This window comes from Trichechus manatus, unplaced genomic scaffold, assembly GCF_000243295.1.
Source record: "Trichechus manatus latirostris isolate Lorelei unplaced genomic scaffold, TriManLat1.0 scaffold00007, whole genome shotgun sequence".
In the NCBI taxonomy this organism is placed as follows: Eukaryota; Metazoa; Chordata; class Mammalia; order Sirenia; family Trichechidae; genus Trichechus; species Trichechus manatus.
The window spans coordinates 12745475-12772593 of record NW_004443943.1 but is presented as its reverse complement, the minus strand read 5'-3'; the positions used below and the strand labels follow the sequence as shown (position 1 = coordinate 12772593).

At 35.6% G+C, this 27119-nt stretch overlaps 1 protein-coding gene across 2 annotated transcripts in view; it reads left to right on the top strand.

Moving 5' to 3' along the window:
• The window catches only part of LOC111822172 (cGMP-dependent protein kinase 1-like), a 464706-nt gene that overhangs the window by 402337 nt on the left and 35250 nt on the right, over positions 1-27119 (top strand). The window contains exons 3-4 of one of the 2 annotated variants that reach the window (XM_023739559.1): positions 5593-5706; positions 24714-24766. In XM_023739559.1, coding sequence (XP_023595327.1) covers positions 5593-5706; positions 24714-24724 — 125 coding nt within the window. In that variant the 3' untranslated portion in view covers positions 24725-24766. Of the gene's footprint in view, positions 1-5592; positions 6026-24713; positions 24767-27119 lie in introns of those variants that run through there. The other variant, XM_023739551.1, reaches the window with a different exon arrangement.

Sequence of the window (27119 nt, the reverse complement as noted above, 5' to 3'; positions counted from 1 at the left end):
CTACAAAATCATGAAAGCATAGTCAAACAGATTAGAGCACAACTGGAAGGGGAAAGGGACAAGAGGAGGTCTTATCTAGAAGGGACCTTTGTTATAACACCTGTCTGCCTTTAACAGCTGATCAAATTGTCCTAGATGTTCTAACCAAGATTGTTGAAACTAAGCACAGAATGTTCATAATGATATTATTGCCAGCCATTCTATTTCAGTAATAAGTCTCTAAGCTGATTCACCTTATTGTGAATGCCTTTATGGCACAAAATCACAGGTTAGTAAAAACCCATAAGGATAAACAAAGCTTGGAGATTTTGAGTCTCCTTGTAAACTCAGTTTCTTCCTTTATGTATAAGCCTACTGATTCTTAGAAATGATAGACAAAAGTAAAGGTGCTTTATAATGGATCCCTTAACTCTCAGCATCTTGCAAGCATAGTACATGTATTTGGTGCCAAACAGCTGAGGGTAAAATGATTGTTGCTCAGTGTGGCAATCAAGATTTAGAACTTATGAGTCAGCCTGTTTTAGAGCATAAATGGGCATATGGTACCTATAGTAGAATAATAAATTCATTCAGTTATTCATAAGAGTGATAAAAGAACTAAATGACACTATAAATAGCCATTAAACCTTATCTTATCCAACTGTTTGTACATCTTTCCTCATGCAAACAACTTTAGCATTATTAGCAAAATCCAAACTAAAATGATTTGGGTGTTTGTCCATTTTTTCTTCCTGATGGAGATGATGGCAAGAGGAGAGGGCATAGTGAAAATAATACAAATATATTATTACATTTTTAAAAATGAGTAAAAGAAGCAAAAGCAGAATATATGGATGAACCACATTTTGGATTATCATTAATTCTCCCATTAACAGTTCTAATAGCCTCCAGTCACCATTGGGGTTAGTTAAGGAAAATAAAAGAGAAAGTCTAGAAATATACTATGACGTTCTAAAAATATCTTTCTACAACTCTTAAAAAAAGTATTTGATTTGAAATCTAACATATTTGAAGATGAAATTAAGTTGAAGAATTAAAGCCATCAAGAATAAATGCTAATGAATCTCTTTTATTTCTTTAAATAAATAAAAATACATTAATCAATGATGACCTGAAGTAAATTAATGAAAACTACATCCCTAAAGTTAATAATGCATTATGTAAAATCCTCCAAGCTGGGCTGTTCCTAAGTTTGGTGTAGCCCTGGCAAAAGTATGCTGTATATGCAGCCTATCTGACCTTTTTTCCTATTCAGTTCATGCCTACATCCCTTGCCCCAGGCTACTACCACCAAAATGACCATACCGTTGTTGTTGTGTGCCATTGAGTCATTCCAACTCATAGCAACCCTGTATGATAGACTAGAACTTCCCCATCAGGTTTCAGAGGCATATTTAATTTTTATGTAGTAGATTCACTTTAAAACAAATCTTAGATGTAGCCACAGAGTGAAAAAGAACAGCTTAGAGGAGAATAAGACTAGGGGAATGGCCAGGCCTACCTACTTTATGACTGGGCAACTGGGTGTATCCTGTGAACGTGCCTTATTCTTAGCTTTCTTAAGTGAACACACAGTCTATACTTGGAAATAATTTGTAAATGTTTCATCAATTCTAATATTTTTCTAAGGCTGGTATGTGGAGTAATGAATGACCAGAAACAATTTTACATTTGACAGCAATAGCTCCCTATACTGGGCTACTATAAAATTGGAATATTTCTAAATGTCTCTGAAGGAACTCTCATTAACGCAATGTGTGTACCTAACTTTCTTTGTAACACACAATCTATCCTGCTTCCCTGAATCACTCACTGCCCATCCATACAACAGGTAGGAGAGGAATAGGTGATGAAATTAGTACTCAGAATAGAAATTTATAAACACTGTGTTGCTATTTACCTTTTAGATCTCTATTCATTAAAAAAAAAAAAAGCAAACAAAAATATATAATGTTTTCTGGGTCATTCTGATCTGTTTTATGCTGTTATGTTCCTTACTTCCTTGACTATTACGAATATATTGAATCTCCAGTGCTTAACATAACCTGGAAAAGATGTCGTAAATCCAAATTGCTATTTCTCAAATATATTCTGTGTTTAGGCAAGGTTTTGTGTTTTTTTTTCCAGCTATTCTAATTAATATGGAATACAACCTGCTGTTACTAGCATTAACTATTTATGTATGTAATTATTTATATTCACCTTTTCAAAAATGAATTAAGACATGAAAAAATGAGGCAAATATAAAATAAGATCAGGAAGATGAGTTGCGATGAGAAGAGAGATTAGTGGACAAATTTCAAACTCCGGAGTCTTACATAATTCCTAGAGATTGGTCACAAATCTGACTGTGAACCTTCTAGAGGTCATATGAGAAAAAGAAATATGATCAGTTGCAAGAGTCATTGTTCATAAATTAAAACAGGTGGGTGTTAAATGAGCATGATTTTTCAGTAAAGAAGTGGCAATAGAATCAAGTAGGGTGGTAGGGGAGGTGGTGGGGGCATTTACAACTTCTCAGAGTGGGGCATATCTAAATTTTATTAATTGGATGTGATGCCACTTTTTATGCCTCTGGACCTCAGAAGTAAGGCATTATTCTGGTTCTAATGCATTTAGCGTCAAGGTGGGTCCGTTTTGAAATGTGTGAAACTCAGAAGACCTGACTGGGAGCCTGATTGATGTGTAGGTTGAGAATTCTATTAAGTGATGCTTCCTGGGTGTGTTAGTTTTGTAAACTTTTGCTTTTTCCCCCTTTATTTCTGTGAGATGAGGCTTACAAGCATAATTATGGCTTTCCTGTGTGATGGTTAGGGAGCCCTGATGGGTTTGTTTTGGTTTTTCTATGTTATATTTGGAAAACCAGAGGTTCCCCATGTAACCTAATGGAATCGTGCCCATAATATAAATTATCTACCTAGTTCTCAGTGGGATACTGTCATGCCACAGATTGGTGGCCCCAAAGTGACACTTCATTGGTGGATTATATTGCCTAATCACATTTCTCAAAATGCATATTACCAACCAAAAATTTAAATACACTCAGTTAGTAAGCATGCATTCCAATCCAGAAAACACATGCTATCAAAAAAAAAAAAAGAGAAAAAAAGTGGTAACAAAAGGGTTAATATAACTGAAAAAACCTGTTGCCCTTAAGTTGATTCTGAGTCATGGCAACCCATATGTTACAGAATAGAACTGCTCCGTAGGGGTCTCCTGGCTGTAATTTTTATGGAAGATAATCACCAGGCCTTTTGTCGGCAAGGCTAGAGCTTTAAGTCAAGAAGATTTTATAAAGCATTGGAAATTTGTTGCTATGTAATTCTTGGGAACCCCCCTCACAAGACTATAGTAGCTGAAACAAAACCATATCAAGTGTTGCCCAGACATAGCCTAGTGTGGAAGAGTATTCTGCCAGGTAGACAAGTGTGATTTCTTAAGATTCTATTTTCTTCTTTGGTTGTGCTTTTGATTTCATCTCAAAAGTTTTCTCCCTAAACACCGAGAGAGAGCGATAGAAAATCTTAAAGTTACTTCTTTCCATTTTCAAAAATAAAACCTATGATCCAATCTAGACAATTGGTAGTTTCTGTAGTAGATGAAAAACTGTGCTTCATTAAAGTAAAATAAATCCTACCTCTGTATAAATGACAAAAAAGGCATGTAATGAAAATAATACCAATAATAAGCTAGAATTTATTGAGCATTTGCTATGTGCCAGGCCGTGTGCTAAGCAATGTATCTTTTTTTATCTCATTTAATTTTAACAACCACCAATGAGGTAGGTGCTTTTATTTTATCTATTTTACAAATGAAGAAGCTGAGGCATAGAGAAGTTAAATAACTTTCCCCAGGTAAAGAGAAATAAAAGAGAACCAAAATTCAACTCCCAGTCTGACTTCAGACAATTTATAAATTTCTTAACCACCATGCTGTATTCTGAACCTGTCTATCATTTTTGAGTGGCAGATGAAATGTCCAGGGCAATAGTCTTGCCACTGAAAGAAAGGGGAACGTGCCATGGGGGATGCCTGCAGCTTATGAAAAGATGGATTTACTGGACTAGTTTTGATGTACCTCTCAAGAGGAAGGGTTTTCTTTCTTGCAATCAAGAATTAGGCATGAGAGTGCTAGAATATCTGAGCGGCCATACCAGCATAAGCAAGTACTTCCAAACCTTCTGAATTGTTGGACTAGTTCATTCCTGTCACACAGATGGAGGTATACATACACAGTTCAAGAGTAGAAGGTAGATTTTGTGTGGACTTTTATCTTAATTACTGCAGACTTCTATCTCTAATAACACCATTTAGATGAAATGGTTTTTAGAGTAGAACATTGTGTGGATCATGCACCACTGGTATGGATAAAACTTTAAAAAAATTAATATTTAAGATTTTATCTCAATAGGTGTTTGGAAAAAAAATAATTAGCACATCAAATCTGTGATTTTTTTACTATTATTATTGCTTAGGATACAACTATGTTGATTAAAACAGGGAAGGAATGAATTTAAAGTCAACACTCTAAAATGTTAAATATTACAGGAAATACACTGGTAAGGAGCAGTTGTGAAGGCAATGCATGAAGGCCTGAAGTTTGGAAAACACTTCTTTGGCATTAGTGCCCTTCAATCACTAGCTAATTCTTTTGCCAAGCATTAGGCTTTTCTTCTGCAGACAGTGGATAAATAAGTAACTTGGAGGAATAATGGAAGAGGAGGATTAAGCCTAGAGTAGATTGTGTTGACTTCTCTTTCTTCCTCTCCCGCACCCCCTGCTGTGTTAGGTGATAGAATTTTTAATCTACTTGGTTACAACTTTTTAAAAAAATATGTTTTTCTAATTTTTCTCGTGAATACCATTTCCCATGCTTGAAGCCAACAATGTGCTTCTTGTGTGTGGTGTTTCCTTTCCTTTTTCTTCTTCTAGCATTTTATTTTCCAAGTCCTTTGTGGGATTTAAATGGTTCTAGTACCTCTTTCTTTTCCTTCAATCCTTATAGTTAGTTTTGTTACAGTCAGTGTTGCAGGGCTGGAAAGAAGATAAATAGTCTTGCCCAAATCAGATAAGATGTTTAAAAATAAAACGATACCATGAGCTTTGGTTAAATAATGCCCAAGGGTCAAAGTAATTTCCCTTTTCATAGTAAGTGCCTTACTCAGATGAGAATTTCAAGTATGAAGTTTGCTAGAGAAAAAATACTCAGTTTTTTTTTTTTCAGATTCAAAATGATTTTAAAATTGGAATTATCGTAGATTTCTACAATTGCACTTGGGATAATTTCATATATATTGGCTTTTTGTCATAGATTTCTACTTTTGCCCTTGGGATAATTTCTGTCTCCATCTTTATCTGATGCTTCCTTTTACTTGCATCTCAGATATTAAGAAAAAATGTGTTTTTTTTTTTTAAATTCATGGATTTTATAGCATTTCTTGCATTGAATCTTGGTGAGAACTTTGTTTAAATTGGTAACAGCTTTGCATCTTTAAAAATGATTCTAGCATCCGTTATCTCATGTTGAAAATGCAGCAAATGAACTGGAGCATGTGACGGAATTAAGATTTTGTGTTTTCCCCTCTCATTTTAGATGGGAAGGTTGAAGTTACAAAAGAAGGTGTGAAGCTGTGCACCATGGGTCCAGGAAAAGTGTTTGGAGAGTTGGCTATTCTTTACAACTGTACCCGGACAGCGACCGTCAAGAGTAAGACTTTTTATATATTTCAGTTACTTTCGATGTTCTTTATTCCCTAAACCAGTGAAATGTTGATTAACTGACCCGTGCCTCTTGATTTGCTCTTTGTAATTTTATTAAACTACATTTTAATTTTTGCCTTGTGATACAGTAGATGTATGTTTTTTCCTACTAAAGCATAATTGTTAACAATCAATTCTTCCTAGCTGACTATTATGAAAATTATTCTTTTAAACATAAATTCTTACAGATTAGAATTTACAAAATGATATAATTTTATAAAGTAAAATTAAACAGGAGCAAGACTTTTTCTTTTTCTGTCTTTAAAGCCTCGGGATCATATTTAAGACTTTTTACATGTTCATCTATTTTGGGTTACATTCCCCACATTAATCCTACTTGGTCATTCAGTGGTTTTGAAAAATTGTAAGGAGAAATAGCCCTCATCTCATTCAAAATTCATTGTGTGAGATACATCTTGAATTCTAAAACTGCATGAAAGTGTATTCTTGTCTTCAGCTGCTCATCAAGCTGTATATTATAGCATTTTTCTTTTTTACTGATTGAGCTTATTTTAAATTGGGGCAATAAAGCAGCTTGTTTGCCTAATTTTACATATATGTGTATATATAATTTCTCTAGCAACTTTTGTAGCTCGGTAGAAGCAGCTGCAAAAGATAGAATTTATTTGTTTTTTTTTATTCTTCTCCTTCCTGAGTACAGGATGCAATGAGTGTGTAACAACCAGCTGAATCCAAAAGCCAACAATGGAAAGTCCGTCTTTTCTTCAGGCAGACATGAATGTATGTCTTGTTTGAAAAGTCCTTCTGACACATTGTTCTGTAGATTATTTCAATCACATTTTACTTTAATTAGATTTTGTAGTTTAAAAAAATGCTATTGGAAAGTTGACAATTAAATTGTATGTATTAGTTTTATCTATCACTGATATTGGCCAGTAGGTACCAGGGCTTTGAACCAGTTCGTTCTGGTTCAACCCCCTGCTGGGAATTTGCATTTTCACCCCAGATATACTGAATCAGAATCTGTAGTTTAATAAGCTCCCCAGGTGATTCTTTTGTGTAATAAATTTTGAGAACTACTGGGCAGTATTAGGCAGTGGTTCTCAAAATTTATTATACAAAAGAATCACCTGGGGAGCTTGTTAAAATGTAGATTCTGGTTCAGTATATCTGGGGTGGAAAAGCAAATTCTTAGCAGGGGGTCGAACTGGGATGAACCTGTTCGAAGCCCTGATAGGTATAATACCGTTGACTATTTTCAATATATATAGGCTATTTATGTCAGAAGTATGGTATATTACTAACAACATGACATTCAAACTTGGATTATAAAGAACTCAAGAGTACATGGTCAGCTAGAAATTGTCCTACATGTCTTGTTAGTGAATTTCCTTTTCATTCACTGAAATCACTGTTGCATCAATTGCAGTAGGAGCCCTATTAGGATGGGTGCTTTTTGACATTTGATTCTTTATCTCTGAAAACAAACTTTTTTGATTGATGAACACTGTCATGTTTTTATTTAATATGATCATTTAATTACTGACTCAAAGAAAAATGAAGCACAGTGAACTGTAGCAGGATATGCCACAACTTTAACTGACTTAAAAATGTGCCTTAACTGGAAAAAGAAAGTAGTCATGACTCTATTTAGTGAAACAGATTTTAATCTTATGCCTCATTTCTATGAGAAATATATTCATTTAGGGAAAAAAGGCCAGGATAGCACATTTTGATTAAAACAGGATTTCTCAGAATTGTATATAGCGTTTTGAAGTTTTAAAATATTTCAGCCTGAAGGAATGTTGTATACTACTTATTTAATCTGACTAAAAATATAAATTTTTCTAAGGTCAATAGTTGATAATAATATGGCACTTAATCTTTGAAATATTAAATTCTTACTAAGGACATTTTAAATAGACTAAATGGTCTATTTAATTCTATGGCAAAGATTTTTTTTGTAAAATATTACTTTGCTTTGTAAAAATGAATTTTTATAGATCTCTATAAAATGGTTTTCATCTGTGCTAGCCTCTATTATACTCATATTTGGTAAATTTATATAGTCACTTTGCATCTGATCCAGCGTCAGTGAATTGGCTGTTGAGTGTAAATTATAACCCTAACTATTTTGGGGACAGAACATCCATCATCAAAAGAAGTGAGTGATGGAGCATGTTATCTTTTAACACAGAGTCAAAGAAAGCTCCTGTGTATATGTGTATTTGTGTATTTTCTTCATGGTGCCTACTTAGGATATGGAGATTGTAGTGAGAAAAGAGGCAGGGTTGATGATGTATAAATAATCTCATTTATAGGGTACGGAGGTTCTGTGCATGAATAGGGAATAATATATATTAATAACTGTTTCTTCTGAATGTTGTGTAACAACTGTAAAGTGTCAATGATTATTTATTGTTGAGAACTTTTTATCTTCTCTATAGTGAGAGTGCACCTATGACTGTAGTCCTTAAGTAGCATTTTTTTCTTTATGTTTAAATTATACCTTCAGCCTGGTCACTTTAGAATTCTGATTTGATTCCAATGTGGATGCTAGCTTTACTGAATGACTACAGAATATAACCGCAAATACTGTTTTACTCTTTGTATATGATATTTAAAAAATGTCCTTAAACTAGTTTGACTTTGTTGATCCAATAATGTGTCAGGATTCAGGATTGCATTTACTCTTGTTCACTTCCTTTTAACTCTCATCTTAGCGGTGATGCCCATTTGGAATATCTTTCAAAATGGACTCATCTGCTTAGGTGAATCCTCTAAGTCCAAGAAGCTCTTTCCTACCCAATAGCTTATCTATTCATGCCTTTTTCTTTCTTAACTGGGCTTGTTACTCCCTTTCCACTAATATCACCCACTTTCTTTTTATGACTGAAGATGTAGTTGATGATCCCATTTCTCCCTTCTTTCTCCCTAGGTCAGCCTGAAAACTCTTCAGCATTATAATGCATTTTAATCTTACAGTAGTAACTAAATCCTAGGTGGCGTTGACGTGCTCTCTAGCGTACCTGAGTTGTTCCTCCTTCAAGAGAGCACTTTGTAAAGTTGCATCAGGTCAAATAGATGATACCGTGAGCAACAAATTGTAGTGACTTCCGCTGATAACAAATGTGTCCTAACATCAGTTTGTTTTTTTTATTTAGTTTATCAAAAAAGTATCTTTTGTTATTATAGCTTTTGTTAAAGCTATAGATTGACATATGCTAGAAAATATGATCGTAAGTTGTTCATAGTGATCCAACTGAAAGAAGCACATGGTAGTTTGAAGGAAGCTTTCTGATTTTCACATGGGAAAAATAAATTGGCATTCTTCTGAAAGTTATTATATGTATAGCACTGGTGATTTTGGTAATTAAAAGTCAAAATCATAGTGATATTGAAAGAAAATATTATGGTATGGTATAGAAAATCTGTATTCATAGTCTATCCTATCTTGTAAAATAACACCGTTGATTTTTCCCAAAGAATGAGGATATAAAATATAAAAGTAGAAATAATTTATAATTATGAAAATATTAAAAACTAGCAGTTGTTGGATGGAAAACAAAAATCTAACAGCTATCCTGAGGGTATTCACGGCTTAATGTCCTCCAGTTTTTTGTTTTCTTTTTTTAATTGACTAAGATATAAAAATGGCCATTTTGATTTTATCTGTCCAATCCCAAACACTCCGGATGCCACAGGAAGGAAAAAAGATTGAGCTGATATCTTAGGTTTCTACAGCACCAGACAATTAATGTCTCCAGTGTTTTTCAAATTTTAAAAATTTTGTCTAAATATTTTGGCATTGTGTAGAGAATGGAGAATTTTAATATCAATTTTCAAACCCCACAGGAAACAGGAATTTTCAACATGTTCATTGAATACCCCTTACTTACCAATTCCCACACCTGGAAGCCTATCATTATCATGTTTTCCTAAAGTGTTACCCATGGTTGCGATTTCACTTTCACTACCCTCACAGCTAAAGCAATATCAATTTGCACTTACCCTGCGCGTCTTAGACCTGTATTTAGCTGAGGGTTCTTCAAAATCACAAACATAGAAAAGCTGAAGTTACCGGAAACCTAAAAATTGAAATGAAAAGACATTTAGTTTATAAGAAGAGAGGGATTCAGTGATACATACCCTGTGCGTGCAAGGACATTTATGTTATTGTCTTGTTTTAGCTGGATTTCCCTTGATCAGGTCTTATAATTTATGCAGCTACACAGGGATTTTTATGGTCTTTGAATCAAATGACTCTTTGCTCCAACTTCAGTTGTATATGAATTGGGGTATTGTTGCCTGAAGATACTAAACTGAAGCCCTGCTCCTCTTACTTTGAGTCTCCCGCTCACAATGCCCCCAAACCTTAGATAATGTATTATTTATAGGGTTTCCATTCAAGTACACCCCAATAAAAACTCAAGAATAAAAGTTTCTTCCCTTTGTAGGAAAATATTTTGATGTCAGGTCAAGATGGTCATCATAGAAAGTCATCTGCAAAGTATCTTTGGTGGGTGTGGAGGCCATTTTATGAATTTACTTGGGCAGAATATCTGAATAATTCTTTCTCTTTAAGTTATTTATAACAAGTATTTTTAAATTTCCCAGTATTAAAACACTTATATCCTAACACAAAAAAACCTAAACAACTTATATAAAATGTAATAAATTAAGGAATTTAGTTACATCTGGTAAAAACATTTTTCTGCTTTAGTTTGAGTACTTTCAAGTTTTTATACTTAAGCTTTCTTAGGATATTAACCAGTTGCTGTTGACTTCATTCCAACTCATAGTAACCCAGTAGGACAGAGTAGAACTTCCTCATAGGGTTTCCAAGAAGTGGCTGGTAGATTCGAACTGCTGACCTTTTTGGTTAGCAGCCATAGTTCTTAACCACTGCACCACCAGAGCACCAATATTAGTGAAGGATATTAGTAAAGGAGAAGTTGGCTAATTGACATGTTTTACTAATCATCGTAGACATTTTAAGAACAAAGTTAAAGGATTTGCATTTGTAGTTGTTAAAATAAATGTGGCTCTATTCAGTGAAATATTTGTACATTCTCTTGTAGCTCTGTTTCAAACATTACATTATCAAACCTGACTCAGAAAAGTCTGCTGGCTGTCAAAAACCTAAAAAGATACATGGGAAAAAAGATAAAAGGAGATTTGAGTAAATAATTTTGAGCAGGCACGTCTACATGCGATAAATGTAATACTTATAACTATAAGGTCAATATATGGTCCTTTTCATTGGTAAAGGAACGAAAGGAGAGAATCCAATTTTTGTTGTTAATGAAAAAAAATCATAGATGAAGTTCTCAGAATGACTGTTAGCCCTGATTATTTCTTAAAATGACTAAGTCATGGAGTAAGCAGTCAGGTACTTTGTAGGAAATATCATTATAAAGCTCCATAAAACATTACATTGGTGAAAAATACCTTCTCATGTGAAAATGAAACAATATTGTCTGCCAGCACAATTAAGCCATACATACAGCTATTACCTGGGGTTTTAATGAGCATGAGCCACCATGTCCTGTCATGCTCCCTGTGCCACAGCCAGAGAGCAAAGGTAGCTTTGCTAATGAGGCCGTCTCTGTTCTGCTTTCTGAGAAGCAAATTAAGAAGATGCACTGTTTGCTTAATCTGAGCCTAATGCACGCTCTTTACCATGAACCCTAGAAGAAAAAAGAAGACATGAATTTTGGCTGATGAAGATGACTGGAAACATGATTCTGGTGACAGAGGGTTGGTTTAGAGACCTTACAGCTGTCATCGTGTAGGACAATGAGGCAAACGTCATATATTAAAGCAATGTGTTGGGGAAGCCGGTACGCTTGCTTACTGAGTTAGACAATATTCTTCTTAGTAAAATTTTATCATATTTGTCTACTAAAGAACACTGTGATATTAGTAACATAAATCCCATTATGTAGTCCCTGAGAAATAAATTTCTTTAATAAAGGAATCAATTCACTAGGTACCAGTGATGCCACATAACAGACTAACATGAACAACTGAATATATAGCAGATATTCTTTAATATCATTCCTTTATTGTTTAAGTAGATTAAAAGTGAATTTCAGAGAAGAGGAAAACAGTTATTAAACTATAAATTTTTTCTTTTAAAGATTTAGAATTTTTTTTCCCTAGGCTTCATGAGAACTCTTAAAATCAGAATTTATCTTATTTGTATTCATCTACTTACAAGCAAAATTCGTATCAATATGCGTATTAGCTAGGCCTGCTAGTCAATCATACCTTTGAAATGCTATTTAAGCAATAATCAACTTCAGCAATCAAAGGAAGGCCAGACCAAAACCTGTTGCAGTCTAGTCGATTCCAGCTCATAAGGACCCTGTAAGGATAAAGTAGAACTGCCCCCATAGAGTTACAAAGGCTGTAAATCTTTACGGAAGCAGACTACCATGTCTTTCTCCCGAGGAACAGTGGGTAGGTTAGAACCTCCAACCTTTCAGTTAGCAGCTGAGTGCTTTAACTACTGCTCTACCAGGGCTCCTCAAAGGAAGGCAACATAAATCTAATTGATGGTTAGTTAAATTACTTGTCCCCCTCCTTTAATTATTCAATCACTGAGTACCTTGAATGTTCCCTTTATCTAGAGAATAAACCAAAAAAACCAAACCCGTTGTCATCTAACCAATTCCAACTCATAGCGACCCTACAGGACAGAGTAGAACTGCCCCCATAGGGTTTGCCAAGGAGCAGCTGGTGGATTCGAACTGCCGACCTTTTTTGGTTAGCAGGCATAGTGCTTAACCACTGCGCCACCAGGGCTCCATCTAGAGAATAGTCGGGCTTTAAATGATGGATGTGTTGGGTTTTTTCTTGTTTTGTTGTGTTTTTTAGGACTAGAGTGAATAGTATATTAAAGCAATGAGCAAGGAAGATTTTTTTTTAAGCAGTTTCTTTAATCCTGCCAAAGAAATAGTTTTCCTACAACGATGTGTGTCATGAAATGCTCCCACAAAATGTAAAGCTTGAGTCATTTTTGCTATAGTGAATCTGTATTCATTCATTTAATAATTTGCTAAGAGGCATTTTTAGTATTTATTCATAATGTAAATAATTTAAAGAAGAAAAATAAAGTAGCAACATAGATCAATAATGTATTTTTTGCTGTTAATTTAAAAAAAGAAAGGAAACTTTTCCTGTTAATAGGCTGTGATGAATTCCTAATGAATGCTTCAGTAGTAACAAAGAATAATAAGAACAGGTAACATTTGAAGGTTATGCATGAGGCACTAGGCTCAAACATTCTGGGATAGATGGTGGTGTTACCCTAATTTTATTGCTTAAGCAACTGAGACCTAGAGTGGTAAATGACTATCCCAGGTTACATAGCTAGTTAGAGGCAGAGCATGAGGCTGACACTATTTGGCTATGCTACTGTTGTCACAAGCTTTTAAATGTTGTCTGTAGTGGTTCATTTTGCTTTTAAGAACAAGTGTATATATATATGACTACTTATATTGTCCTAAAGACTCCATTTTCACAAAAAAAGTTACATAGCATGTGACTTTTTTTTAATTTTATTTTTGATTTTTAACCCAAGGACCCATATTAAGTATTATGTTACAAAAGAATGAACCATGTAACATAATGATAAGAGGGTCATAAACTCAAAGGCTTAGAGACACATGATGAATAATCAAAAGTAATTGTAGGATGTAGTTTTTGCAGTGTATTGAAATATTTATAGACTTTACCCTGACAACTGAGATGAAACTTCTTTTGTCCAGCGTTTGAGACATTGTTGAGTAGTTACATATTTCTTTTATAAAATCTGTTAATCAGTGAATTTGTTTGAAGTAGGAATTATGAAAATTTAAACAGCAATTCAAAAACATTGAAGACTAAGGAAGGAAATTATTTTTTGTTAAAATAATTAGGGTAAAAGAACTGTATTAGAGTAAAAGAAAAAGTTGTGTCCTGACAGATGTGTTTGCCATTGTCTCCTCCTTAAATTTACTCTAATTGCTGAAGGAACGTAATCTCAGCACTTTATCTGTGAATCTGGGAAGGCCACTCTTCCTGTGGCCTTCGCTATTGACTGGACGAATTCCTAAGTAATCAAGACAACAATGCTTTATAATTTATAAAGTGTCATCCCATGCATTATCTAATGTAATTCTCAAAATACCTCAATCTAGTAGGCTAGAGAGGTTGTCCTTGATTTTTCAGATGAGAATATTGAGACTCAGGTCATGAAGTCTGTTAATGCCAGCTTATTAACAAATCCTTTGGTGCAAATTTAGATGGCAGTATTTGCAGCGCTTGCACTGAGTATCTTGCCCTTCTCCCCCCAGGTGTGTGAACCCTGAATAAGATCCTCAATATGTCTACTAGCCACACCTGGTTTGTGGACTATTGATGAGGGAACTTTGAGTGTTTACTCCAGTGTTTCTCAAAGTTTGGTCCCTGGACCAGCAATGTCAGCATCATCTGGGAGCTTGTGAGAAATGCAAAGTTTTAGGCTCCACCCCCAAGACTTAAACTGAATCAGAAACACAGTGGGTGGAGCCCAGAATATGTGTATAACAAGCCCTCCAGATGATTCTGATGCACCTAAAGTTTGAGGAACACTGATGTACATCCTAAGGAGCCCTAGTGGTGCACTGGTAAAAGCGATCACTGCTAACTGAAAGGTTGGCAGTTCGGAACCGCCAGTGGCTCCAAAGGAGAAAGATGTGACAGTCTGCTTCTGTAGAGATTTATAGCCTTGGAAACCCTATGGGGTCACTATGGGTTTGGTTTGGGGTTGAATTTCCATCCTATAGGTACTTAATTAATATTAATCTATACATATGCACACTTACACACATCAAATTGTCTATACTGAATAATTATTTAAAGGTAAATTACAGATAGTATAATAATTAGTGTTGTTCTTGGCATCATTGTGAGTTTTTCTCGTTACTTGTTTGTGGCTGTTATGCAGAGATATGTAAAAAAAGATGCATTTTTTTTTTTACAGAGTAAAACACACAGCATTAAAGAAGAGTACCAGCATTGTGCAGATTTTTAACATATACTTTTGATGAATAATAAGAAGTAAAATTAAAAGAAAAACAGGTTGAGAGGGAAGGAAAAAATTAAAAAATCGTGGGCTGCTGGGCCTTGTTACCAAGAATCACTTTAAGATTTATTGAATTTGATGGCTAGGATGTTGGTAGAAAAACAGAACAAGGAAAAAAAAAATTTGGTTGAATTTCTTCTTCTTTTTTCATTCTTTTTCATGGGTTTGAGTGTAGTTTCAATTAGGTGAAAACAAATATGGATGGGCATTTTTAAGAGACCTACTGAGTTGATAATGACTTGATATATGAACTATCTCTCACTGATAGGCTCAATCCAAACCATTGGCCAAGAGTAGGAAAGTTGCTTTGTAGTCTGTCTAGGTGGCCATGGGTTTAATTTATAGTGAGGGTCCAGACTTCCTAGAGGGACGGTATATCTCTCTGCTTCTGATAATTAGGAAATGAAAAGACATCCATCTATCATAGTCCTTCAGAAAGAAATGGGGAGTTCCTTGAAATTGAGTCACATAGAGACCTGAGACCTGGAGTGATGAAAGATAAAGGGAAGGAGGTGAGCCAACAAATATCTGAAAAGGCGCCAGGGAATTCAGTTTTCACTGCGGATATGACAGGAGAATCCTAGAAAGTGAATATTGATTTCTCAGAAAGCCAGGGGGAAAAGACACAAATCAAGAAATGTTCTGGGCGCAGGTAGGTGAACAGAGTCCACTAAAGCTAAGTGTTTTTTACTACTTGTTTTCTCTGAAAGAGAAGTAGTCTGCTGCCCCATAATACACACTTGGTACCCTCAAAATTCCTCCCATATCTAGTAGAGAAATTTTTTATTGATTTGAAAGCACTGTTTTCTGTAGCTTTCTGAGAGGGACCAAACAGTATTGTTCAAACATTTTTCCAAATTGAATCCTTTTTAAATTTTATTTATTTATTTATTTCCAGGGCAAAATCTCATGGAATGCTCCAGTGTATGAAGCATTTAAGAGCAGGCTTTTCTAGGTACAGGTACTGGATTAGGTACTTCTCTGGCATATTATATTACAGATCAGGTAATACATCTGAGCGTCACGTTATAGCTGAATCCAACATTACTCTGAGTGTCTAAGTAATGGTAACTTTTTACTGTCTACTCTGTACTGGTCACTTGGCTATGTATCTCTAACCTTTAACTTAAAAAAACCAAACTGAACCCATCGCCGTCCAGTTGATTCCAATTCATAGTGACCCTATAGGACAGAGTAGAACTGTCCCAATAGGCTTTTGAAGGCTGTAATCTTTATGGAAGCAGGCTGCCACTCCTTCTTCCATAAAGTGGCTGGTAGCTTCAAATCACCAACCTTTCGGTTAGCAGTCAGCCCTTTAACCACTGTGCCACTAGGGCTTAGGTTAGGCAAATAATTCTGCACCTTAGGGTCAACAATGTAACTGAGCTTCAGAAACTAAGTAACTTTCCCAAGGCCACACATCTGGGTGTGCAAACTTTCTGATTGATGGTTTTCAGTGAAACATTCAATTTGATTATCTCCAGTGTTATTTCTGGCAGTTGATAGATGAATATCCAACTTCAGACCTCTACTGTCATTCACAAAGAATTTCTTAGATTCATACTAAATTCTTTGAACCACTGCCAAACACCCTGGAGAGCAACACCAGGAAAGGGCATAATCCGACACTTAAGGTATTTATAATCTAGTGGGAGAGACAGGATACAGAGAAAAAGATTCCACAGAATTCTTGGCAAACAAGAGACTTAGAGGAGTTTTGAGGGGATATAGTAAACCCTCTGGACTGATATGGACAGGCTTTGTGGAGGATATAAAAATTGACCTGTGCCAAAACTAAAGACTAGAGTAATTCAGAGCATAAGATTTAGGGTACATGGTGGGGTTCAGATCTTCTGCAGGTTACCAGCTGTGAACCCTTGGACAAATAATTCAGTGTTTCTGGCCTCAGTTCTCTTACCTATAAAATGGGAAGGAACTGTGGCAAAGATTAAACAAGGCAATGTCTGTAACAGGCTTAGTGTAGAGACCTCACATACTGAACATTCAGTAAACACTGTTATAGTTGTTGCTATCATCACAACTACTGCTATAAAAGCATGATATAATTCTGCAGGAAGTTGGAATCTTCATTATTTGCAGAACCATTGAGGAACTCAGCACAGTTTGAAAACCATAGAAAGAGCCATGTTCCAGAGGCTGAGGTCCTTGGAAAGATCCTAGACCCTCAGGCGATTGCTTCTCCTTTCATGACAGCTATTATACTGTAAAGTTAGTTCAGATGTATACTTTTCGAATTGGAATTGGCGTGCCTGTACCTTGTTCTTTGTCATTTGTAGTCTCTGAATTTGACTCTTATTTCTCTCTATTTTTCTATACTCAAAGCTCTTTTGTTGTTTTCCTGTTATTCATAAACTCCTCAGCTTCTGTCTGGATATATCCTCTTTCCTTTCAAGATAGAGATAATTAGTAATGATCAGCAAAGTGGCATTATGTACCAATAGTCCTAAGCAGGTAGATGGAAAATCACAAGCATTGATTATTAAAAAAAAATTGGGCTTTAATGTTGTTCCGTATTATTAAGAAATAGGTCTAAAATTTTCCTTAGACAAATGGAAAATCTAATACCTGCATTTCACTCCGGGTTTGTGGTGAAATTCTCCTCCTTAACGCTGAGTTACCTTTTTAGCCCTGTTAGTAGGTGTTAGTTGCCATTTGTTGTTGGTTTTGATTGTTCGTTTAAATAAAGGGAAAATATTGTCCTGGTTATCCTCTTTACTTTCTTGGTTGACCATAGTTACATTGATACACACTGCCAACATTTCCTTTGGGATTCCAAATATTAGAAAGGAACCACTTGGAGTTCTTCATGGGATTGGTGATTTTCAAGATTCCTGCCTTGACGATTCTCTTGTTTTGAATAACAAATCTCCCCTAGAAGATGGTTAGACAGAACTCATTTGCAGTAAGCGCCTGTGTACCAGATCTTGGAAGTAATTAGATTGCTTCGAAGCTTAGTTTCACAAGCGTCATTCGGTGAATGGATTCTTAAATAAACAAGAAGAAAATTATATTACAAAGAATGACAGCCCACATACAAATCCCCCAGTATAATAAAATATGATTAAAGATGATGTTCAAGTGAGGCAAGATTCCTAAGCATCTACCTATGAGGCTCTAGTAAAATTTTATATTGTCACTAAATAAATATGAGAACATGTTAAATTATATTGTTTGCTTTTGCTGTTTTATTTTTTTCTAGTTTATGTGAGCTGGCAAAGGCTTCTTTGGAAACAAAGGTGGAATGGGGTATTTTTATTCCTTTCAGCATTGGCTTGAACTGTGTTCACACTTTTATTATTTCTGAAAGAAAAGAATAGACACCATTAGTGTCACCTTACATCTTAAAATGTGCTGTAGTGTAGCAGCTTGCTAACAGTGACAACTTGTGTTGTTAGTGGCTGTTAACACTTGTTAATAATGCCAAGATAGAGGCTCCCCCAACCAGGTTTCCTGGAGGCAACAGTTCTCATGAAACAAAGTGTCTCTTTTCATCACAGTAGTTACTCTTGTGATCAGCCCATTTCTCCAATTTCTTGAGAACCCGCTCCAAATTGCCTTCTTTCGTCCTTTAATTCTTCAGTAAGTCATTTAAATACACTGAGCTTTGCTAGAGATTTGGAACCCCAAAGTAAAATTCATTGCTGTCGAGTTGATTCAACTCATAGCGACTCTATAGAACAGAGTATAAGTACCTCATAGGGTTTCCAAGGAGTACCTGGTGGATTCGAACTGCTTACTTTTTGGTTAGCAGCGGAACGCATAACCACTGTGCTAGCAGGAGGCTTGGAGGGTGAAGTTTTTGGCTTTTGAATGACTACATTTGAGTGGCCCTCCAGGTTTTTTGAGTAATCTCAAAACTAAAATATCTTTTTGGATAAAAGTGCTTGAATCTTTCCTTTAAGGACTACCTAAGCTTTACTTTTCAAGTCAGTGCTGATTAAGGAAACACTGAGCTTACTAAGTGTATTAATTTCTTTTCATTCTTGTGCTTTTAGTCAAATTCTTAGATTTCATCAACAAGTTTTAGGACATTGACTTGAAGCTTAATTTTGTGCTTATCTAACAAGAGTTTTTTTTTTTTTTTTTAAATTTCGTAAAGACTTTAACTCAATTCACCAGTGATCACTACTTTGTTATGCTCTAAATTCTGCAGTGAGGTGGTTATTTTTTTTCCTGTAGAATATTGTCCTTCAAGGGCTGGTCTGTCTGCAAATTCCAATTAATATTCTGATCACCACAAGACTTTTTACTCTCTTTTCCACATTTGTTAAAGGGCAGCATTAGATCTTAAGAGGGTGTTAAAGAGCATTTTCTAGATACAGGGAGTACATACATCGCTATCTTGATTTATTAGATTGAAAGAGGAAAAAGAATCTCAAGTTAAGGAGTACATAAACATTATAAATATTGCCAATCCAATAACACCTGTTCAAGTCACACACACCCACACACAAAGAATGTTTAAAATTTGAACTCCTAAAGCTTAAATATTCTAAACCCTTTGCCCTGCAGTCTTTTAAATGAGAATACGTTTAAAAAATACAAATTTCAATCTGACATCTTTCTGTTAAGACAAATAAAATTTACCAGGAGATTTTGATTTTGGGAGTTATTTGGGGTGGTATTTTAAATTTACTAATATATAAGCTTCTTGAGAAATGGAATTGTACTTTATAAATGTGAGCCCCAGAGTCAAATAAAATAAACATTGCTTTAAAGTAGAAATTAATAGGAGTCAGCGACTAGATGTGAAAAATTAATAGGAAGTTGTCATAGGCAGCTTCTGATATGGCTCCCAGTGAACTCTGACTCCCTAAATGCTTGTGTAATCCCCTCCTCTTGAGTGTGGACTGGGCATAGTGACTTGCTTCTAATGAATAGAATGCAACTTAGGCCCTCAGTCCAATAACCAGTGAGGAAGTGAATTCTGCTAACAACCACAAAGAATGCACTTCGTAGCTCACTCTTCCTAGAGCAAGCTAGGAAGCGTAGCCTTTCCTTTCCAATTGTACTTAGAAATGACTACAGCCTTGACTGACACCTTAATTACAGCTTAATGAAAGACCTTGAGGCAGAGGACCCAGATAAGCCTGACTCATAGGAACTGTGACATAATAAATGTATATTTTTTTAATTCACTAAGTTTTGAGCTAGCTAGTTATGCATTAGTAAATAATTAATACAGGACTGCTGTCCATCAATGTGCTACTGATTTCACTAAAAAAATAGTTTTTTAAATTAATTCAATAAACATTTAGTTTAGTACCCACTCTAGCCAATTTACTAGGCACTGAGGCTTTTAAAGGCCGCTGGAAAATCAAATCAAATGACAAAAGCAAGTAGAATGAAATGTTAAGGGTCTTTCAGGAACATACAACATGGAGAGCTTGTATCAGATGAAGGGAGTGAATGTGAGAGTGATTCTCTGGAGAAGTGATATTTCATCTGAGACCTGAATGATAGTAATAATTGGACAGGTGGATGATGAGTTGAAAACAGAAAGAAACTTTAAACATTGGAGGAACAGCAAGATAGCTTGTGTGGGTAGAGTCTGAAAAGGGAGATAAAGCCATGTAGGGCTATGTAATTCCTGATAAAGATTACCTCCTAAGTATAATAAGAAACCAATGGAGTATTTTAAGTATGGGTGACATTTTTATTTTTAAAAAAGATGCCCTGGCTGGTATGTGGAGAAGAGATGGAAGGCATTAAGAGTAAGCAAAGTTAGAAATAGTTAACCAGTCAAAAAGCTCCTAAAGTAGCCCAGACAAGAGATGATTTTGACTAGAATAGCGGTAGACAGACAGAGAAGTTGGAAGGTTCAGCATATATTTAGGGAGTAGAATTCAAATAGTTAATAATAATGGTTATATACAATGAGGGAAAATGAACTTCCAAGGATGTCTCCAAGACTTGTGAAATTAATGACTGGGTAGATGAAATTTCCATTTACTGGGAACACTGGAGGAATAGAAGCAGATTTTGGAAGGGGAATGATACCTAGAGTTTAGTTTTGATGGGTTAAGATATCTGAGAGATATGCAATCAGAGATGTCAAGTAAGCGCGGGGGTATTTAAGACTGAAAACATTTCAAAATTAGAAATCTGTTGATTCTTATTTGGGTAAGACTAACCTAAATAGCTAACTCCATTCCAGGTATGATTCTTTGTGACTAAACAGCAGGATAAGAGTTCTTCTCCATAAAGAACACTATATATAAACCAGCTAGATAGAGAAGACATGACAGCATTTGAAATCACCAGTTTCGTCATGCCTAAAAATGAAAATGAGTCTTAGATACTATTTTTGGGGTATGTTCTTCTTATGAAAATCACTGAATGAGGTTCTAAAGAACCTTTATCTGTCTTAAAATTTTGTGAACTTACGAGTTTGTAATGCATGTATTAAGCATATAACATGAATTAAGCATATACTGTTGCAGTGTATGTGGGGGAGGTGGTTACAAAGATCAAGAGAGACGACCTCTGACGTCAATAAGAGGTACCTCTTCAGTAAGAATAGGTAGTGCATAACCATAACTACAATATCATGGAAGAAAAACCAGACATTACTGAAAGTGGTTCAAACAAATGTTAAGAGAATCTTAACGACTTTATCTCATCAATGGAGAAAAGCTAAGCAAAAAAATTCCTGGACAATGGAGCTTGTGACTTATTGCAAAATAATTTATGAAGAGAAAAATAATGAATCGGAAACAGATGAACCTTTCTACCATGTTAATATAGTTCTAAAGATTGATAAATCAATGTTGGAAGAAGTACAGCCAGAATACTCCTTAGAAACAAGGATGGTGAGACTTCAACTTGTTTTCCCTGGACATGTCATCAGGAAAGACCAATTGCTAGAAAGAACATCACGCTTGGTAAAGTGGAGGGTCAGTAAGGGAAACTCTCCATGAGATAGACTGACAAGGTGGCCTCAACAGTGAGCTCAAACATACCAGGGCAGTGTTTTGTTCTGTTATACCTAAGGTTATCATGACTTGGAGCCAACTGAATGGCAGTTAACAACAGCAAAGATTGACAGACTTCTTTCTTTTTAATTCAGCTTCATTGTACTGGGTGCCTGTTTTCACCAGGTGTTAATAGTACATGGCTCTAGAATTAAAATAAGACTACAGTGGAATCAATGGAGTCATCGGGAAGATTCCCACAATTTATGAATTCTTCATAACTAACAGTTACGATAAATGCCGAATCAGCTGTGGTTGACTTGGTGACCTGTGGTCCCAGCCTAACCTAAGTGTATGAAATATTCAAAGCAGTATGAATGGTTTTCTAAAAATTGATTCTTATAATGGTGATCCTTCTTTCATATATTGAGGTTGAGCTTATCATATAACATTTTAACATGACAATTCTCTAGGTGTGTTTTGGTCATTGTAAGTTTTTAAGTGGACTACAAGGTTTAATCCCTAACTCTGCTGCCCTTTAAGAGCTTTTGGTTACGAGCTAAATCAATATAACAGTACAGAGACATTTTAATAAAAAAGTTCTTAGCATTGGAAGTGTGAAAAATTCATTACATTTCAGGAATTAGATTTTCTTTCTGAATATAATTGGAATGGAAGTATTTTATTTGGCTGATGGCAGCACTATAAACCAGCTATGCAGTAGACTTTTACATCTGTATTTACCACTAGATTCTGTTTGTGCAGACCTTCACTTTGAGTTGGAAATATAATCATGCTTTAATGTACCTAACAAGGGTTCTAATCTTTGAATCTTCTATCCAATACCAAGCAGAGTGTGTTTACATGGAAGCTATGTAGCGTTAAAAATTTAAACATATACACATATCATCTAGATAAACTAGAGAATAGAAGTATTTGTCTAGGAGTCTCACACAGGCCTTTCTATAGCTTAGACATAGACTGGCTCCCTGTGTTCACCTTTTCTCTGGTTGTCACAGGGCTTCTGGCTGAAGTCTGCCTCTACTCACTCATCTTCTTTGGGTTTTCTCTCTAATATGTTGAGGAGGGGGAAGCAGTCTCTTTAGCTTCTTGTTTCCATCTCGGACAACCTTTTGTTTTAGGATGCTCCCCCTAATCACTAAGGGGAACTAGAATTAAAAATACTGTCATGGACAAGTAATCAAGGTGGTAGAGTCATTGTACCTGATACAGTTAGCAGCATCCACGGAAAATACATTTGAATGCCTCTGTCCCGTGTGCCAGGCATTTTGCTAGGCACTGAGTATACAAAAATAAGAGACAGCTATCCTTCAAGGAGCTCACCACAGAGTGTAAATAACACAGCCATCACAGCACAGTGTGATAAAGGCACAGTGGGAGAGAAGGAAGTCCATACTATCAGAGAATATCACACAAGAGGAGGGTGATTAACTTTGCAGACAGAGGGGATAGGCATGCTGGGTAGAGGAATTAGCATGTGCAGAAACTTAAGAGACTGGAAAGAACGTGATGAATTTTGGGAACCTATAGCAGTTGAGAATTTGAAGAATGCTTGTTCAGCAATGGGGCACAGTGGGTAGGCATGAAGCTACTAGGTCACTGGTTCTCAAAATGTGGCCCCCAACTAGCAGCATCAGCATTGCCTGGAAATGTTAGAAATGCAGATTCTCAGGCCGTAACCCAAACCTACTGGTATAGAAACTGTTTTAACTAGCACTCCAGGTGCTTCTGATGCACACTAAAGTATAAAACTAAAGTATAAAAGCCACTGTGATAGATTATGTCTTGCCTACAGATTTCAGTTCTTTTTCTCTTAAAGCCAGTGGATTTTAAACAGGGGAATTATGTTTGCGGGATTTGATTTTTATCGAAAGAGCTCTTTGGAAAGCATTGTGAATAATAAATTAGTGCAGGTATGATGGGGTCAGGGAAATGGGAAGGAGGATGGGGAATAAAATTAGATGATACTTAAGAGTAATTCAGGTGAGAGTAATACCGCATGAACTGGAGAGATGTAGTAAGTAAAGATTTGAAAAATACTCGGTAGCTGGTTACTCGTTTTGAGATGATAAAGAAAATTTCTAATAACCATTTACTGTTGTTCTACTGAATATGGGCTCACTAGGCTCACAGATCATCACTAGGGCCCTGGTGGTGCAGTGGTTAAGAGTTCAGCTGCTAATCAAAAGGTTGGCAGTTCAGATCCACCAGCTGCTCCTTGAAAACCCTATGGGGCGGTTTTGCTCTGTCCTATAGGGTCACCATGAGTCGGAACCGACGCAATGAATTTAGGTTTTTTTTTTTTTTTTTGGTTTTGATCATCACTACCCCTCCTACTACCTTTTGGCTGTGTTTTCGAGATGGTCACTAGAATCTTTTCTTATGAGAATAATAAAAAATATGTGTCCTTCCTGTACAACTGGTCAGTTTCGTCTCTGGACAAGATGAAACAATTGGTTAGGATGCTGTCTCCAGCATCTAGACAGAATTATATCAGGGTATTTCCTCTGGCCTTGAGTCGCAATTCTGATTACAATTTCTGATTCAATTGAACAAAGTTACGTTTATAGCAAAGAGGATTGTCTTCATGGTGTAAACAATTTTATTGTTTCTTTGATTCTGGAATAAAAACAGACAGGAAGTTTTTCTTCCAGTGGTTCCAGATTTGTCATCCTTGTACAACAGCTGTTAGATTTACTACAGTTACTAATACATTTAGCATGTACTATAATGAAGTACTGGAGCCCTGGTGGCATAGTGGTTAAGAGCCACTTTGATCAGACAACAACTAGTGTTTCAAAGATAAAGAATGAATTTACCTCCTAAGGCAATAGGCAGGAAGAGTAAAAAATTCCTCCAGGTATTAAATACCTAAAATAATAACTCCCTATTTTCATATAGACTGTATATAATTTTTGATTCTAGGGAAAAAATAAAATTGGAAGATAAAGGAAGAACGTTCCTGCTACTGCATCTGGGTAAGTTTATCTACCATGAACCAGGCTGCCCTGGCAAGATTTAAGAAGCATCTCTCAAAGCCACAAAATTCAAAATTAGAATCTTGACCCTGCCTATCACCATGGCAATCATTTATCATATGAGCCCTATCTGTCTTACACAGGAGACTTTAAATTCTATTAGAAAACATGTCATCAGTTGTTCAATAAATGGTTAAATGAATGGCTCCCTGGTTGAGACTATGGATGCTCTCCAGTTAATTTGAAATAAGCCTCTAGAGATCTAACCCAATATTACAAGGCATCTATATTCCAGATTCTTAGACATGAGCAACCAACTTTGAGGCAGCTTTGTTGGAACGTATGGCAGTTCATGCTTTTTTCAGAGTTGAAAATTGTTTTAACTATTTTGTTACTTTGACTTAGCCTTAGAAAAATACAGGGGGAAAAAAAGAATTATTTCAAATTCATTGCTCTATTTTCTTCCGATAGGATACATTATAAAACCAATGTGGCTGTTCTTACACAGCGAGGGGTCAGTGCAGTGTTCAGCAGCTCTAGGCCACCAGTCAAATAGAGGCGACTAGACAGCTGCCAGCCATCATAAAGCCTTCTCCAGCCAAAAAAACCTGTTGCCACTGAGTCGATTCCTATTCATAGTGATCTTATCGGACAAGAGTAGAACTGCCTCATAGGGTTTCCAAGGTTGTAAATCTTTATGGGAGTGTACTGCCACATCTTTCTCCTGCTGAGTGGCTTGTGGATTAGAACCGCTAATCTTTTGGTTAGCAGCCAAGCACTTAAGTACTGTGCCACCAGAGCTCCTTCCCAGGGTGAATGAATGAGAACAAGGTGTCATTTCTGGGCAGATCAACCCAATGAATCTTTGTGTAAAGAAAAAGGTACCACTTCGTCCAGGCTGATGAAACTGGGCTCTAGGGCATGTAATTTGGAAAGCACTGGACTTAAGCTTCATTGGAGTTTTATACTGTATCCAGACTGCACCTTCATAGGCTATGTCCTTGAAAGTGGTACAGGCTGTCCCTGAAATATGGTTAGAACCTTCACTTTGGAGTCACACACTCCAGCCTGGATTTGAATTCTTGCTGTGCAACTGCCAGCTATTAGAACAGGGAAAAGTTGCTTGACATTTTTGTCCCTCAGTTTCCTCGTCTGTAAAATGGAGACACTAACACTTCATACTATGCTGTAAGGATTGAACAGAATGACAAGCACTAAATTCTTAGTATAGTTCCTGTCCCCAAATAAACACTCATTAGATATTTTTTATTGTTTTAGTATACATATTTTTAATATAATAATTTTAAATATTAAGTATTTTAAATATATTAAAATATAATATTTTTAAAATAGATGTTTTTATTGTTTTAATATATATGAAATATATATATCACATTTGCCAATTTAACATTTTTCACATGTACAACCTTAGTGATATCAATTATATTAATGTCAATAATTAATGTCAATTTAATGTTGAAGCAGCTATTAAATTTTAACTTATTAGCACAGGACAAAGACTCTGCCTGTGGCACTTTATCCTCTCAGGACTGACAGCATTAGAAAAGATAACTTCTATTTTCAAATGATAGAAAATAGAGAGATGAAAACTTGGACACAGAGTTATATGTAGTAGAGACACAGGATTTCTGAACTGCCTGCACGTTTCATTGCTATAATACTTCCCACTATCATTAAGAGATTTTTTGTTTCTTGTTATTTTACCATTATGCATATAAATATGTACATCATAAAATGATCAATTATACAGTTGAACATATATTATGGAAACTGTTTACTGCATTCAGTATGCCCTGGAGCCTAAACTTCCTTTTTTTTCTCAAGAATAATGCATTTCAAATTTCATTTTCCTTTGATACAGAGGATGAACTTCACTATCTGTCAAAGTTCTGGCAAAGACACGTCCTGTATATTGAGTACAATTGGCATCCTCTTTATTTGACCTCAAGATATTAAAAACATGGATGAGTAAACCTCTTTGGTCTTATACTTTGCACTTTAAATAGAATTCATCAAATGCTCAAGGCTGCATGAGCTTTTCAATGATTTGTATTTGTTATTCTTATTTCTATATGCTTGCCTTATAGTTCAGCGTAGCTAGTTTACCCTCACTTACCCTCCCCCAAGACATATCCCATGTGCTAGTTGCAGAATTTTATTTGTAGTATAATTTCTTTAAACATTACAAAAGCACTTCAGTAAGGATATTACATAGGGAAATTAGTAAGGCAGGAAATGGTCTTGTCTTCCATTTGACTGGACTCTATAAGTATTGTTTAGAATTGTAGCCATGATCACTTAATCAAAGGCTAATGGAATGTCTTAAAGAATA